At 31.5% G+C, this 15,718-nt stretch overlaps 3 protein-coding genes across 6 annotated transcripts; all 3 read right to left on the reverse strand.

Annotated features, from left to right (window-relative positions):
- Positions 1 to 525: 525 nt before the first annotated feature.
- LOC107634693 (putative transcription factor bHLH086) lies at positions 526 to 2,371 on the reverse strand. 2 transcript variants are annotated; one of them, XM_016338120.3, is made up of 5 exons: positions 1,708 to 2,371; positions 1,475 to 1,582; positions 1,293 to 1,358; positions 1,140 to 1,205; positions 526 to 1,043 (listed from the first exon to the last, which is right to left on the reverse strand). In XM_016338120.3, the coding sequence occupies exons 1-5, from the start codon at positions 2,317 to 2,319 to the stop codon at positions 909 to 911; spliced, it is 987 nt and encodes a 328-aa protein (XP_016193606.1). In that variant the 5' UTR covers positions 2,320 to 2,371; the 3' UTR covers positions 526 to 908. The 2 variants fall into 2 exon arrangements, with proteins under 2 accessions (XP_016193606.1, XP_088365715.1); XM_088509589.1 differs by having other exon boundaries at positions 565 to 1,043; positions 1,475 to 1,579; positions 1,708 to 2,359.
- A 3,261-nt stretch (positions 2,372 to 5,632) lies between these two features.
- On the reverse strand, positions 5,633 to 9,368 carry LOC107631268 (double-stranded RNA-binding protein 4-like). Of its 2 annotated transcripts, none has more exons than XM_016334656.3 (5): positions 9,089 to 9,368; positions 7,715 to 7,968; positions 7,075 to 7,282; positions 6,278 to 6,984; positions 5,633 to 5,850 (listed from the first exon to the last, which is right to left on the reverse strand). In XM_016334656.3, exons 1-3 carry the CDS (start codon positions 9,216 to 9,218, stop codon positions 7,118 to 7,120), a joined length of 549 nt encoding a protein of 182 aa, XP_016190142.1. In that variant the 5' UTR covers positions 9,219 to 9,368; the 3' UTR covers positions 5,633 to 5,850; positions 6,278 to 6,984; positions 7,075 to 7,117. The 2 variants fall into 2 exon arrangements, with proteins under 2 accessions (XP_016190142.1, XP_016190141.1); XM_016334655.3 differs by having other exon boundaries at positions 6,278 to 6,997.
- Positions 9,369 to 9,752: 384 nt separating this feature from the next.
- Positions 9,753 to 14,475, reverse strand: LOC107631266 (uncharacterized). 2 transcript variants are annotated; one of them, XM_016334651.3, is made up of 5 exons: positions 14,229 to 14,475; positions 13,044 to 13,297; positions 11,234 to 11,444; positions 10,676 to 11,144; positions 9,753 to 10,134 (listed from the first exon to the last, which is right to left on the reverse strand). In XM_016334651.3, the coding sequence occupies exons 1-5, from the start codon at positions 14,359 to 14,361 to the stop codon at positions 10,095 to 10,097; spliced, it is 1,107 nt and encodes a 368-aa protein (XP_016190137.1). In that variant the 5' UTR covers positions 14,362 to 14,475; the 3' UTR covers positions 9,753 to 10,094. The 2 variants fall into 2 exon arrangements, with proteins under 2 accessions (XP_016190137.1, XP_016190136.1); XM_016334650.3 differs by having other exon boundaries at positions 10,676 to 11,147; positions 14,229 to 14,459.
- Between the last annotated feature and the right edge of the window lie 1,243 nt (positions 14,476 to 15,718).

The raw sequence follows: 15,718 nt of genomic DNA on the forward strand, positions 1-15,718 counted from the left end.
TAATTGCCAGCAATACCAAGCAGGATTATTATTTTGACATTTGAGACAAAATGCATATAATATATTATTAAATAATGCTACACATCCAAACATTTTTGTTAATCAAGTTTAATTAAATTGGTCTAACATCAACCAAAATTAATTATAGATAGCATTATTTTAAATTTTACAAAAATATTTGATAACTAAAGAAAATTAGTAAAAAACAGTCATAATTTGTCTTATTTAACATTTATTAATTATTGCGTCAATTAATAAATACTAAATAAAGCAAATTTTAATTGTTTTTTTGTCTTCCTAATATTACCGAAGTTTTATTATTTAACTTGATTGAATTTAATTTATAAAAAATTTAGATGTGTAATATTACTTTGTATTATTATACATCTTGATGTCTTTTTTTCCATTTAATTTTGTGATAATTATAACATTTACAACATAATAAAAGGTAATTTAATTTATATATATATATATAACGGAAAATGGAGAAGGTAGGAATACTTATTTACTTTAGATCTAATAATATCAGAACATACTTTCATCATTCATCACCGCTAATTAATTAATAGAGATAATTATAAAAGTACAAGGTTGTCATACAGATAATATATGATGTTGGGCATGTTAAGTTATTAGCAGCCCCATGCCAGTAGCATACACTGCTTAAAAAAAAGCGCAATAAATATAATGTTCAACTTGGAAGCTAATTAAATATTAAAGATTGATTTATAAGTTAATTAACATATTCTTAATGGTCACGATGATGCATTCTGAATTTCTAAAATGCCCTTCAGAACGACCAACTCTCATCAGAGCAAGGCTTCTCTTGCTCTTCTGCTAAAGTTGTTCTTCAATTATTTAATTATGACACTATAGTATTCATAGAATATCCATGATGATCATCATCATCATCTACTTTGAGGTTGCTGAACTTGTTCCTCTGATCTTTGGGATGAAAGAATGGCATCAATGGCTTCTTTTACTTGAGAGATATCAGGAGCTTTTCCACCTTGAACAGGCCAAAATTCATCAGCTGCCAACACCTTCACCATCAACAATAATAAAATAACAGAAAATTAAACATGTCAGTTCCTATATAGCACTTAAGAATTCATGTATTAAGAAACTATAAGTCTCACCTTCACTTGAAGCTGAAGAAACTTCACATAGCTAATTGCTTTCTCCAGCATTGTAACCAAATCAACCTGAAAAATTCACTTCTAGAGTTAGAATAATGAATAATATGTAAAGTTACTGCTAAATAAGAAGAAGAAGAAGAAGAAAATCCCTACTTTGGAGCCATTGGGAACTAGTTCTTGTAGTATCTTGAGCCGCTCACTTATCCTCTCTCTTCTATTCTGTGAGACAAACATTCTAATAATCAACATTGAATCTCATCATATTTTAATCTTTGCTTAATTTGCAATCAAAATTGTATCTAACTAAAATAAATTGACTTAAGATTGAAGCAAACCTTAGCAGCAACACTTTGAGGATCCTTGGATGCTCCTGACTTGTTGGATTTTGGCATTTTACTCTCATCTGTGCATTGCTTCTTGGCAGCTTTCATTTTCTCAGCCTGCTGCAAATTAAACACAAAAACTGACCTCAATCTCCATTCAAATTTCACAAAGTTACTGTAAGAACTAGTTCTGAAAATGAAAACAGAAACTAACTAAGAGGCCTTAAAAAAGCAACAATTAATACCATTGAAATGCGCTTTTTGGATATTGGTTCTTGAGCTGCAGGGTCCTGGATGCTATGAGCAGGTATAGTTTGTTGAGAGTAGAGCCAACCATATGATGAACTCTCACCATGTAATTGCTTCTCTTTTGCACTGTTGACTATGGTGCTGTAGCTACTACTAGAAGACTGGAAGCAACTTGAATCCTGCACCGGTCGCAGCTCTGAAGTGCTTCTTGGACTAATCTGACTCCATTGATGATGCAGATTGTTGTCCCAAACATTAGTGTCATCTTTCATGTAGCTGTTGCCAGGGACCATTCTGTTCTGCTCAAAGTTAAGCAAAGATTCACTAACTACTTGTGTTAAAGTGTTGTAGCAACTACCTTTGAAATCAATCAGAGATTGTTGTTCCTCCTCAAGTTGATAGTTTGTGGCCTTATAAGCATAGGCATTGGCACATAGAGGAGGAGAATGGGTTATAGCTGAATCATTGCTGAACCCATTGGTGCTTTGTGAGCCATCTTCCTCTTCTAGCACTGATTTGTGGTACTCATTATTTTCATTGAAAACACAACTTTGAACCTTGCTTCCCATGCTTGAATCATGAAGAATTTGGTCTTTGGCCAGTGCCATTAGAGAGTCTAAGGATAACAAATTGCAAAAGCAACTAAGGCTGTTTTAGTAATGAGGGTGACAAGAAGAAAGGGAAGGCCTATTTGTAATGCCAAATATTCAAACCCACCTTTCTAATAATTACTTACTTATTTTGCATGAAAAGTTTGTCAAGGGCATACATCCACAAATTTTACCAAACTTTACAGTTGACTTTTATGTGATTTTAAAGTCATAGGTTTAAGTAGTGAAATTAGTTATTAATATAATATAAATTTTTAACGACCTAAGAAAAAATAAAATTTAATTGAGGCCCTCAATTCCTTGGTGTTAGTTTAATCCATGTTTGTATTGGGATTGTTAGCTGGCAGTAGTTAATGCATTGCAAGTAGAAAATAGATTAAAAAAATGCATGGAAAATAATCAGCATAAGGATCGCCGGATCCTATGCATAACCCACACGTCTCTATGTGATGATGAAGCTGGAGAGCTACTTCATGTAGCTTCTTCTATGCTTCCTTTCACTCAGCTTCTATCATATTTTATTGCTCTTTCTTGAAAAGGCTAACAAGTAACAACATTGATTATCATGACGGTTTTATGTTACTTTCTGAATTCTATTGTATGTGTTGTACAATTAATTAGATAGTATATAAAGTGAGTCAAATATAAATTAGTTTTAAATATTAAATCATGAATATAAATTTATTTTGAACTAAGATAGAAAGAGGAGAAAATTGAAGTTCTTAGTAAAAAAATAAAATTAAAACTCTCTATATTTATTTATATTTCAAACAAATATAAGTGAAATTCGTAAACATTTAACAGCTTCAAACAAAAATCTCTTTCAAGATATGTTAGATTCAGTGGACAAAATTCTGAAAATACGATTCCTAAACACAATTTACTCACAGAATGATAGCTATTAGCTAATATCTTAATACGCGTCACACAGATTCTAATTTATAAAAATTCAGCGACCCCATGTACAGGGTAAAGAGTTTTGAGGAGGCAAAACACCAAAAATTAACATAGAGAACTCAGCATATATTCATAGCGTGTTTAGATTTTGTTACCATCCTTCGGGAGTCGACTTTACATGAAGTTGTTTTTAGATAGATGACACGTATTACCATTTAATTTTAAAAAATCGGTTTATTTTATACAAATAGTTTAATTAAAAAACCAATTGATGTAACTATAATATTAAATTTTTTACCGTATTTTATTTTAAAAACAAATGGACTAATTTAAATTAAGAAATTGTAGTTAACTGTTTATTATATAATGTTTTTAACTGAAATTATAATTAAAAATTATTAAAAAAATAAAATTATCTAGTATATTAGACTAGCTCAATGTTAATCAAATTTTTTATTTTTATTATAAAATATAAAAAAAATTAATTTTAAAAAAAATCATGTTATTGTTTAGAATTTAATTTTTTTTTAATTGTATTTTCATAAAATTTGCACAAAATTCACCTATCACATTAACTAAACTTATTTATTTACGTAAATAAATAAGTTTAGTCAATAAACAAACTTTACGTAAATAAATAAATTTAGTCATGTGATAAATGAATTTTGTGCAAACTTTATGAAAATACAATAAAAAAATTAAATCTTAAAAAATAATATAATTTTCTTTTGAGAATTAAATTTTTTTATATTTTATAATAAAAAAAATTTGATTAACATTGAACTGGTCCAATATATTAGATAATTTTATTTTTTTTAATAATTTTTAATTATATTTTTGGTTAAAAAAATTATATAGTAAATAATTAACTACAATTTCTCAATTTAAATTAGTCAATTATTTTTAAAATAAAATACGGTGAAAAATCTAACATCATAGCTATATCAATTGGTTTTTTAATTAAATCATTTATATAAAATAAATTGATTTTTTTTAAACAAAAAACAACTTCATGTGAAGTCGACTGCAGGTGAATTTCTACCTTCAAATTATGATGTAAAGATGCAAATTGAATTTTAACCCACGTTAACATGTTAAGTAAGTCATAGTTTTGATTGTATTCAAAAATGTTATTTGTACACTAAAATTAACCACTAAAATCAACCACCATATATTTATATATATATAAATATATATTATTTAACTCATTTTTAATATATATTTTATATTCTAACATATATCTTATACTAACGACTGATTTTGATGTATACCTAATATGATTTGATTGTATTTTGAAATATTTGTTGGTCTTCACTCAAATAATTATTTTTAATTGCATACACAAGATAGAATTCAAACTTTAAAAACTTACTTAAATTGACGAGTGAGCTAAAACAAAGTTACTATTCTATCATTAGCGCTAAGTTTAGAGCAACAAACCATAATTTGCATATAACAAAGCAAGTCAATTTGGGTTGATCTAGTAGTTAATTTATTAGTTTGTTTAAATAAGTATTGATGGTTTAAATTTTGTCCTGCGCATGCAGTAACCTATTAGCGAACAATAAACCATTGAATGAAATTCAGATCCACAACGAATTAGTTATTAGTTTGCCGAAGTAAGGATACGTGGGAAAAGAAAACTGAAGTAAACTCAACCAGGGGATGTTAACCATGTGAACCATAGTTTAAAACGAAGTTTAAGCTTCAATTACTTAGTCACCATTTACAGCTGGCCAAGAACAAAAGAAAAGAGACGGGAGTAATCACCGTTCACTTGGACAGATTCCATCAAATTGGATTTTAAAACCAAAAAAAAAAAAATGAAACGGTCAACCGGGAAATTTCATTCCTTCATCATTGTTTTTGGATTTTTTTAAACTTCATCCCCTTTTTTTTTTCTTCCCTTGGGAGCAGGAGTTCTGAGTGTTGATGAAAGACAGTTAAGTATAATCTTTTTGTAGACCCAATGAAGATCGTAATCCACATGTTTTGCTGCAAGGGGGAAAATTCAAGAGCTGGCATTGGAAAAAGGAGCAATTCCTTCTCCTTGTCTCAAGGAAACTGTCTAACCAAGTTCTTCTCACAATGTTCTAAGATCCATTACATGACCCTTCACATTCTTATCTTCCAAATCCATGATAATATTATGTATGCATTTGCCAACTGGTTTGTTCTCTTAACAGACTTCCAATGTTGTTTGAATACAGACGGCTAATTTATTTGTAAATTACATTTGTACTTAATTTCACATCAGCAATAGATGATGAAATCTTTCTAAATCATCCTTCCATATATTAATGTGATCATGAATGCTTACTAATTTATTTTAACTTCAAATGTACTTATAATTAAAGTGTATTCCTTAAGAAAGATAAGCAATCATCTTTTCCAAAATGAACATAATCCGCAATTTAACTATAACATTATCAATTGCTACTCAGCTTGACGCCAATAAATACAAGGTTAGTATTCTTAACAAAGATAAAGGAAAATAAAAACTAAATACTTTTTTTCATAGTACAAAGGTTTTGTACAGAGAGGACTAGATCTTCAATCCAACATAATAGTTTGATTGCCTCGTTCAAATTATCGTCGTGCTGCAGAACAATGAACAGCTGCATCGGTAGCCTGCAAATACTCGCAACAGAACATCCAAAGAAATGTAAGACACACCTCCAGAACAATAAGCTTTGAAACAGAATGCAATGCAACCAGTAACAAGTATCAACCATTGAAACAAGTAATTCTTCCCTCCTTGAAACAAAGTATATAGTTTCAGATGGCTCGTTTAAAGCATGGTTGAACAAGTTTGATACTTATATGTATATCGGGGGTCAGGAGGACAAAATTGCATGAAACTGACAAAGCATTAAGATCTATCTAGACAATCTTGCTACCCAATGTGGATGTGTGTAAATTATGACACTGGAATCATGTCTGGAATAAAAGTTATTGTTTATAGCTAAAGCTACATGGACATGGAAAACTATGAAGCACAGCTGAAGAAAAATACGGTAAATGAAGCCAAAAACAAAAATGATATGAAGAAACTTACGGAGATTCCATCAGTCTTTTGCCTCTTTTCTGAATTGGAACCATTACCAGTATCTTGCCAAGTCCGTCATTTTGAACATCCTTGTTGAAGAAAGAGCTTCAGAAGCTTGATGGCCTCGAGAGATGGTTCACCTTCAGGCTTCTGAAATGAGGAAAACATTTTGGAAGAAGCAGGTTTAATTCTCTTTTTATTGTTATCCTTACTTTTATGGTCCCGTGGATTAAATGCATGTCCTGAAGTAGAAACTTCCTTATCTTTTATGGTTCTGATCAGAAGCAAGTCCCGTAGTTGCAACTATATCTTTATTGTCCTGCGGAACAAAAGCATGTGTAATAGTTCCAACTTTCTTATTTTTATGATTCTGTGGATCAGAAGTGTGTACTGTAGTTGTAACTTCCTTAGCTTTATGATTTTGCGGATCAGAAGCATGTCTTGTAGTTGCAACTACCTTATTTTTATTGGCCAGCCGAACAGAAGCACGTCTTTTAGTTCCAGCTTTCTTATCTTTATGATCCCGTAGATCAGAAGCGTATACTGTAGTTGCAACTATATTATCTTTATGATCCTGCATATTAGAAGCATGTCCTATAGTTGCTGTGGATGATACAGGCCAGTGACAACACATTGGATGTTGTTTTCTTCGCATGCTGCATAAATTCTAGATAGTGATTTTATCATCCCGTAAAGTGTTGCTGCGTTAGCACCACCTGTTGTAAAGAACTGTTTACTTTAATTAATCACTGCGCATCCAAGTAGAAACTTCTAAAAATTTGTACAAGGCACAAATAAAAACGTACCTAGAATTGAAAGAAGAACAGCACGTGCTGCTAACTGCTCAGCCTAGCTTTTGTCTTTAGCAGTATCCCCCGTGTATTTTGTGCCATCAAAGATCACAGAATATTCAAAACAAGGAGGTGGACCTTCTAGCTTAACAGTGTTATAAGTAGGTCTTGTATTCAGTTTTGCAGCATATTCATCCAAAGCAGACTTGGCAAATGCAGTATTCTGGAAGAATCACAAGAAGCACTAATATAAGGGTTCTAGAAAGAAATATAATATACCTAATGATAATTCATGACCAAGCTAAGAAGATACTGGAGCTCTAACAATGATGATATTTCTCCCTCAATTAGTGATGACTTATAATGATATGAACAGTAAACAGTCAATACTAGTATAATGTTAGTTTTTGGACATGCCAAACAAAATGATAAATATTTGACTCACTAAAAGTGCATAACTATACCAAATCTAAAAGTGGTAGTAAATAAACCCTAAAAGGTAAAATAGAATAAGATCTCTGAAGTTGTAAAACTAACAAATACTCAAAAGAAAAATTGTAATAGAACATAGAAAGTCAGGTAACATGATTAAGGGATATATTTGGTCTGAATATCAATTCAAAAAATTGATATTTAAAAGTATATTACATCAAACCTCACAAACAAGAGCACATCCATGATCTTTAACTTTCTTAGATAGGTTCTCAAAAGCAACTCTGGCAATATCTTGTTCAGCAGCCTTTCGAGTGGATAAAGTGATCTCAGAGGTAAAACTCATTCCATCCACCAGCACAGTTGACCTATACATTGGAACTTCTGAAGATCTATCACGAATTGTTTCATACTCTGGAAGAACTATGTTTAATTTTTTAGCAAGGTCTTGTAAACACTGCTTGTAATCTAACTGCACTGAGAAACACGAGAAAATCAATCGACAAATTAGATACCTGTCTACACGCTAAAGCTCAAATTAGTGCTTGTGACCATAGTGAATATAAAGTAGACCACAGGAGACTACTGAACAGATAATATTTTCTAATTAGAGGATGTCGTTTAAATTTAAGTTATTTGGGAGTCTGCAAAATTTTTTAACAACCAATAAGATAACTTTTGAAGACACTCTAGAAAAGTTAAATACCAACCTATGCAACAGCAACCTAAGCCCTCTTGAAAAGGATCAATCACAAGTCATTACATCTATACTGTTGGTTGAATGACACAAATATGAAGCCTTAACAATGTTTTCATCTGGAACCAATCATAATAAATCTCATGGACTTTAGTTGGTTGAATTGGACCACATTCACTAACCTAGATTTTTCCAGCAAAGATTCATGATCTGACACTCTGATCTAATTCAGTTACGTTGAACCAAATGGCTTAAACAATATGGCACCATCCGCAAATTTCACAACCATAGTTTGTTAGTTTTTAAAAGTCAACAAATGCCTTATCTACCAATATCTAACAGACTTAGCTTACTACATTCAAAATGTACTGTCCAATACTCAAATAGCTATAGGAACACCAAAGAATAGAAATTTATAATCAGTTAACAGAAATACTATTTTCATGAAATGATCAATGCTGTAAACTTTAAGATGGCCATTTTCATGAACCTCAACGACACGGTAATTCTAAATGAAACTTGATATTGTAAAAACTGCAAAGTTGGGTAAGTAAGTTGGGAATTCATCATTCATCGATCAATATCATATAAATTTCCACCCAATACCAAAACACGCATGAGAGGATCGTACTAGCTGATGTCACAGCACTTGCTAGAAATACCTTGTCCAAAGCCGGTATATTTAAATAATAAGGGAATGCCATTCAATTTTCATTGGAAAATACCAATTCTATTTAACAACCGAATCATATATCCCTCAAAAGCCCACAAGCTAAGACACTAGAGGGAGGGGGAAAAAGATTTTTAGATTTTTGAAAAATAAAATATCCGAACTTTCCTTCTCGTGGTTCTGAGCAAACAAGCAATAGCAGAGAAATTGGGTGTGGTGAGAAGACTTACAAGGAGGAGGAGCAGCAGAGGAGGAGGAAGAGGCAGATGAATGTTGTGGCGGCCGCAACGGTTGAGACGATGATGCAGAAGGCGCCGCCACGTTGGAGCCAGCAGCTTTGATTTCGGTCGGGGGCGCCATCAAACGAGTCAGTGACTCAGTGAGTGAAGCTCGAATCTCAGGAGGGAAGGGGGGAGCTGGAAGCGCAATTTTAGGGTTTTCTTTTCCTTCTGTAATTTTTTTGGGGTAATGTGAATTCAGCGAACTAGTTTTTTTTTTCAACTAATTGTGTGTAATTTTTTTTTTAGTGAAAATTTGAAGCTAGAACTGGAAAGAAAAACCGCATAAATAAGTGAAAATAACAAAATTTGGACAAAAACTTGAGTAATGAAGAATTTGATTAACATCGAAAAATTTTAAAAACTAATTTGACTAACGAATGAAATTTGTGAGAACATGTTCATCGTTTACTCTGAACATTGTAAGAACATTTCGCTTTATGAAATATCCTTCTAGGTCAGAATATGATTTAATACATTTTCAAGGGGAAGAAAAAGAAAGAAACAAAAGATTTTTTTTCCAATGCATAAGCTACATGTAACACACAAATTGTGTTTAAAGAGATGAGTAAACCCAAGTAAAATCTAACAACTAGAGTACTCAACACCACCGATGATAGTGACTAATCCATTCACTAAGATAAAGAACATGGTTAAGTAGAGCATCATTTAACCTAAACCTAACTCATCATGCCAAGCCAATCATATTCATTACAACCTCCAAGCATCTGTTGTTGCATACAATAAGTAGAGCTCATGACAAACCTACTAATTGCAACTCAGTTTGACAGAAATAAAAATACAAGATCAGTATCTCCACTAAATATACACACACAAGTTGGAATGCCTTTTCCAAAAGAAAAAAACTACTTCATGGTTTATAATACTAACAAGGATTCTACCCAAGAACTAAGTTAGACATTTAACTCCATAGAATAGTTTGATCGTTCCCTCATTATCATTGTGCTACTGAACAAGGATCTGCTGCACTTGGTACCCTGCACATATTCACAACACAATAACACAAATTATTAGACATCCCTCTTGAGCACCAAGCTTCCACATGAAACATGCGCCTATGTATAAGAATCAACCATCGTAGTAACAATTATTCTTCCAATAACCCCAATGGCTTGTCCGAAACATGGATGAACGAGTTTTGCAAAGACTTGTATGTAAGACATTGTTTTAAAATGGCGTGTATGCAAGATTATAAGAAGAAATTTATTACACATCCATTCTCCTTTACTTACAACAACAAAAATTAAGATTGCATGTTGAATTGTATTTTTTGGGATGGGTGGGGTGCACAAGGTTTGAACGTTGAGTTAAATCCATGAAATTGACAAAGCATTAAGATCTAACTAGACATTGGTACTATAGAATGTACTGTGAAAATTAGGAATAGGCAACAGAATCATGTCATAAAGATAAATAAGTTATAGTTTGCAGCTACATGCACATGGAGAAGTATAAACTGGTTGAAGCAAAATCTAGCAAATGCAGCAAAAGACAAAAATGAGATACAAAGATACTTACATGGATTCCAACCGAGCCTTCTTATTTGCCTTCTTCTTGTTCTTTCGCCTCTTTGAACCGGAATTGGAAGAATCACTAGCAGCCAGCTGACCCAATTCTGAACCTACTGGCTGAAGAGAGGAACTTTTTGGAGGAAAAGGGCCCTCAACACATGGTACATGTATAGGCATCTGAAGCTCTTGAGATGATGAAAGCATATTGGACGAAGCAGGAACAACATCAATTCTTTTCTCACCGTTATTAGTGGCCATAGGAACCTCTTTATCTTTATGATCCTGCAAGCCAGAAGCATATTCTGTAGTTGCTACGGGTAGGACGTTATGGTGTTGCAAATCAAAATCATATCCTGTAGTTCCTATGGGTAAGACAATGCTTCCATTAGTAACTTGGGATTCATTTGATTTTGCTATTCCATAAAAACTAGATTTTGATCTTATTATCTCATAAAGTGTTGTTGAGCTAGAATCACCTGCTTCACAAAATCATTTACTTTAATTAGTCTTTGCACATCCAAATAAGAACATTAAAAATATGTTCAAGACACAAACAAAATGATACCAAGAACGGAAAGAATAGCAGCACGTGCTGCTAACTGCTCGGCCTCTTTTTTGTTTTTTCCAATAACACTAGTGTATTTTGTACCATTGAAGATCACAAAAGACATAAAGCGAGGAAGCAACCCTTCTAGCTTAACAGTATTGTAAGTAGGCCTGTCTACATTTAGCTTTGTGGCATACTCATTCATGATAGACTTGGAAATCAAAGTATTCTGGAACAAAAATCAACATAGTTGTATAAGGGATTCGCAAAGAAACATATTATATATTTAATGAGCATTTATGATAAAGGGAGAACTATTAATGATGTTATTCCCCTAACATCTTATTTTCCACTAGGTAATAGTTATTTATGATATCATATATCACTAGTCAAAAATAAAAAATCAATACTTGTACAATGTTTTTTTTCAACCAAGTCACAAAAATGGAAAGCAAATAGCATAATTGAATCTACTATTCAACTATGTCTAAAGTGATGGAAAACATGAAAAGAATATAAAATATAATAGGGTCTCTAAATTTGTATATGACTAGTATTTTTCCCCTGAAATATCACGGGTATATTTTCATCAAAATTAACTGTGATGGAATATAATTAAAAACATTTTAAATAATTAATTGCAATAGAGTCAAAATTCATAAATGAAAAAACAACAAATAATAGTAACAACAGAAGAATAAAAACAGATTGCTATTCTGAGTTTGAGAAAAAAAATTTAAATACAATATTGTTGAACTTACGTGTAGGTATGAAGTACTTGCAACAAACTTCCTTCTCTTGCAATTTTTTCTTGAGTTCTCACCAATATAAATAAAATACTTTTTCTTTTTTGAGTCTCTATTAGTCATATCAGCTAGTACTTTCCTTTTTCCGAAAGTTTTTCATATTCCTTTCATCAATTTGAGAGTCATTAGACATAGTACTTTTCTGTTGCCCTTTCTTTAGTAGTAATATTATCTTCTTAATCTAGCTTTTTTATACTCAACTTTAATAGAATTCATTCTTTTCCTTCTAATAATAACTACAAAAATTAAAATGAGTTGAACCAATAAGCCCCAATACCAAATATTAAAGGAAAACATAATAATTTCATAATACAAAGCAATTCATCAAACATGTAACCTGCAAAGAAATAATGCTAAATAAAAACATTATGAATTCATAAAACGAAGCAATTCATCAAACATGTAATATGCAAGAAAAGAAAGCAAAACAAATCATCAATTACTATAATAAGTTGAATCAATAAGCTCCAATACCAAATACTAAAGGAAAGCATAATAATTCATATTTCATAATACAATGCAATTCCTCAAATATGTAACGTACAAGGAAGTAATAGTAAACAAAAATATAATGGATTTATAATACAAAGGAATCCATCAAACATGTAATATTCAAGAAAAGAAAGTAAAGCAATTCATCAATCACGGCAATAAATTGAACCACTAAGCTCCGAAAATCAAATACTAAAGAAAAACATAATAAGTCATAATACAAAGCAATTCATCAAACAGGTAATGTGCATTGTGCAAGAAAGTAATACTAATGAATACAAAGCAATAAGTTGAACCAATAAGCTCCAATTCCAAATATTAAAAGAAAACATAATCCTTCATAATTCATAACACAGAAAATTTAAGTTGAATCAAGTAGCACTAACAAATACTCAAGAGAAAACATGGCAAAAAAAGGAAGTTAGGTAACAACATAACATAACGTTAGTAAGTGAACTATTTTGGCTTGAAATTAGTTAATAGTTCACAAAATTGACATTAAAGATTAGAGATTGTGTTATACATCAAACCTCAAAAACAAGAGGGCATCTATCATCTCTAATCTTTTCATTCAGGCTCTCCAGTGCTAATCTTGCAGCATCTTGTTCAGCAGCCTTTCTCTGAGAGAAAGTCATTTGAGAAGTATAGCTTATACCATCCACCCACACAGTTGCCCTAAACTTTGGTGCATGTGGAGTCCCTTCATTAGTCGTTTGATAACCAGGAAGGGGCATATTTGATCTCTGAGCAAATTCTTGTAAGCGATTTTTGTACCTTAAGTGTTCTAGAAAACCAAACAAAAGTCAATCAACAAAAATTTGGCGCAACCATAATAAGCATTACATAGACCGCAAGAGACGGTTGAACATTTCAAATTTTCAAGTTAGTAGATGTTGTCTATGACTCTATGTTTAAGACAATAAAGTCAACAAAACTTAACCATTAGAAGTTAAATGTTGAAGACACCATTAAATAAAAAAAAAAAAAAAGCCAAATACCAGGTTATACAACAGCTACATTGGGGACGCAAGAAGAGAGCACTTGCTAGTAAATCTATAATTGACTGAATGACCCACAAGTATGAAGCTTAGACAAATCTTTCAAGGGAAGCCAATCATAATAAAGCTCAGGAATTGGACAGCATTTTGCTAACACAGATATTGCCGAGAACAATTCATGATCTGACACTCCAATCTAAATCTAATTCAGTTAACTTGAACCAAATGGTCAAATAATATACCCCGGCTCACAAAATTCATAACCATGGTATGTAAGTAATATCTTACCTACCAGTTTCAAGGGCAAAAATGCTAAAAGCTACAAAGTACAAACCTTCATTGCCCATTTTCATAAATCTCAAACAACACAAATTCAAAGAAAAATTTCAAGGGAAATTAATATTCATATTCCCCCAACCCCAAAACACACACCATATGATCCTAAGACAGATGTCATAGCACCCGGATATAGAAACAACTTGTTCATTTTTCATAAAAAGGATATAACTCATATAAGTTTATTTAAAAATTACAACTAAAAAAATCATAAATTCCTCAAAAGCCCAGTAGCTGAAACACAATTGGTAATTGTTTTTCTTAAGAAAAGAAGGATTTTTAAACTTTTCAAAGAGAACATTAGAAGCTTATAACTCTTTCGTCTTGGATGTCAGAAACCACGAAAAAATATGAGAAATGGGGGTATAACGAGGGACTTACGAGGAAGAGGAGAAGAAGATGGAGACACATGTTGAACGAGAGAGGAAGAGGTGGGTGGTTGTGGTGGTGGTTGAGGCGAAGATGAAGAATCCGCCATGTGTTCGGGGAGTTGAATCTGGGTCGGAAGCTCCATCTGAAGCTCGAATCACACAGCAAGCAGATAGAAAGAATGGGTCTTGGAAGATGATAGGGTTTTCACTTTTCAAACTGGAATAATAAACTAATAATACTAGTATATTATACATCTGTAGTCTTTAACCTAATTGCTAAAAATAAATTATTCTTAGAAAATATCTATTATAACATAATCTGAAAATTTTATTCACGACTAGATATTTGATATTTTTATTCTAAGGGAATAAAACTTAACAGTTAATAAAAATAAATTATCTTCTTTTGTGTTTGTAAATTAAAAATTCGTGTACTTATACTTATAATTTTTTAAAATTAAGGATATTTTTTAAAATATCTAAAAAATATTTTTTTAAAATTAATTTATACTTATTAAAATTAAAAAATTAATATAACTTCATATAATAATAAATATTTAAAATTATCTGTATTAATTATTAACACCGAAAAAAATAATTATTATTTATTATATATAATATATTATGGTCTTTTTTATTTTTAAAAACTATTTCATTAAACAAATTTGCTACACATTTAAGTATTATTGTCATCAAGTTTAACTAAGTAGATTTAACACCAACAAAAATTACTCTCATTAAAAGAACGTGATTATAGGTGTCGGATTTTATGTTATCGTCATCATATTTTTCTTCTTTGCGTTCCTCATCCTCCTCGTCATCCTTCGCATTCCTTCTTCTTTGTGTGTTTTTTTCTCATCGTCATTCTTTTGTTGTTGATGAGTTTGGAAAACTCTTATCTAATTTTGATGATGAACAAACATTATTAAAATATTTAATTACAAAATTATTAATTTGATCTTAACTCATACTTACTAAATTAATAATTTTGTTGTGCAGATTTTATGTTGGGCCGAAAAATGAGTTTCTGGTTTAAGCCCAATGATCAGCCTTGTTACATGTTTCTCATACATGAGGCTGAAATATTAAATGGGCCAAAATAAATATTATTGTTATAAGCCAAAACAGATGCTTTCTTATGTGTTCTATGCTTGATTCAAAAATTCATCAGGAAAGCAAATGTTAACTAATTGGGCCAGCTTTATTTTCAATACTACAAGCCCAAGTTTTATTAGTGATGAATGGTTCCAAGCCTGGTCCGAAACTAAGAAAGCAAATTGGCTTCATGCTTTCCAACGGATTCCATTGCTTGCTAAGAATGGATTTCAAAACTTAATAAGCTAGCCTTGGAAACATGAGAGAGAACTTGACTTTGATTTGATAGGGAATCATTATGATTAAATGCTATACGCTACTCAAAGCAAGGGAAGTAAAAGCAATCTATCAATATGTTTCAATTTCATTTAATTGCTTTTACTTTAACTTCACATTCTCTCTCAT

Source organism: Arachis ipaensis, chromosome B3 (assembly GCF_059453495.1).
Source record: "Arachis ipaensis isolate K30076 ecotype BB chromosome B3, ASM5945349v1, whole genome shotgun sequence".
Lineage (NCBI taxonomy): Eukaryota > Viridiplantae > Streptophyta > Magnoliopsida > Fabales > Fabaceae > Arachis > Arachis ipaensis.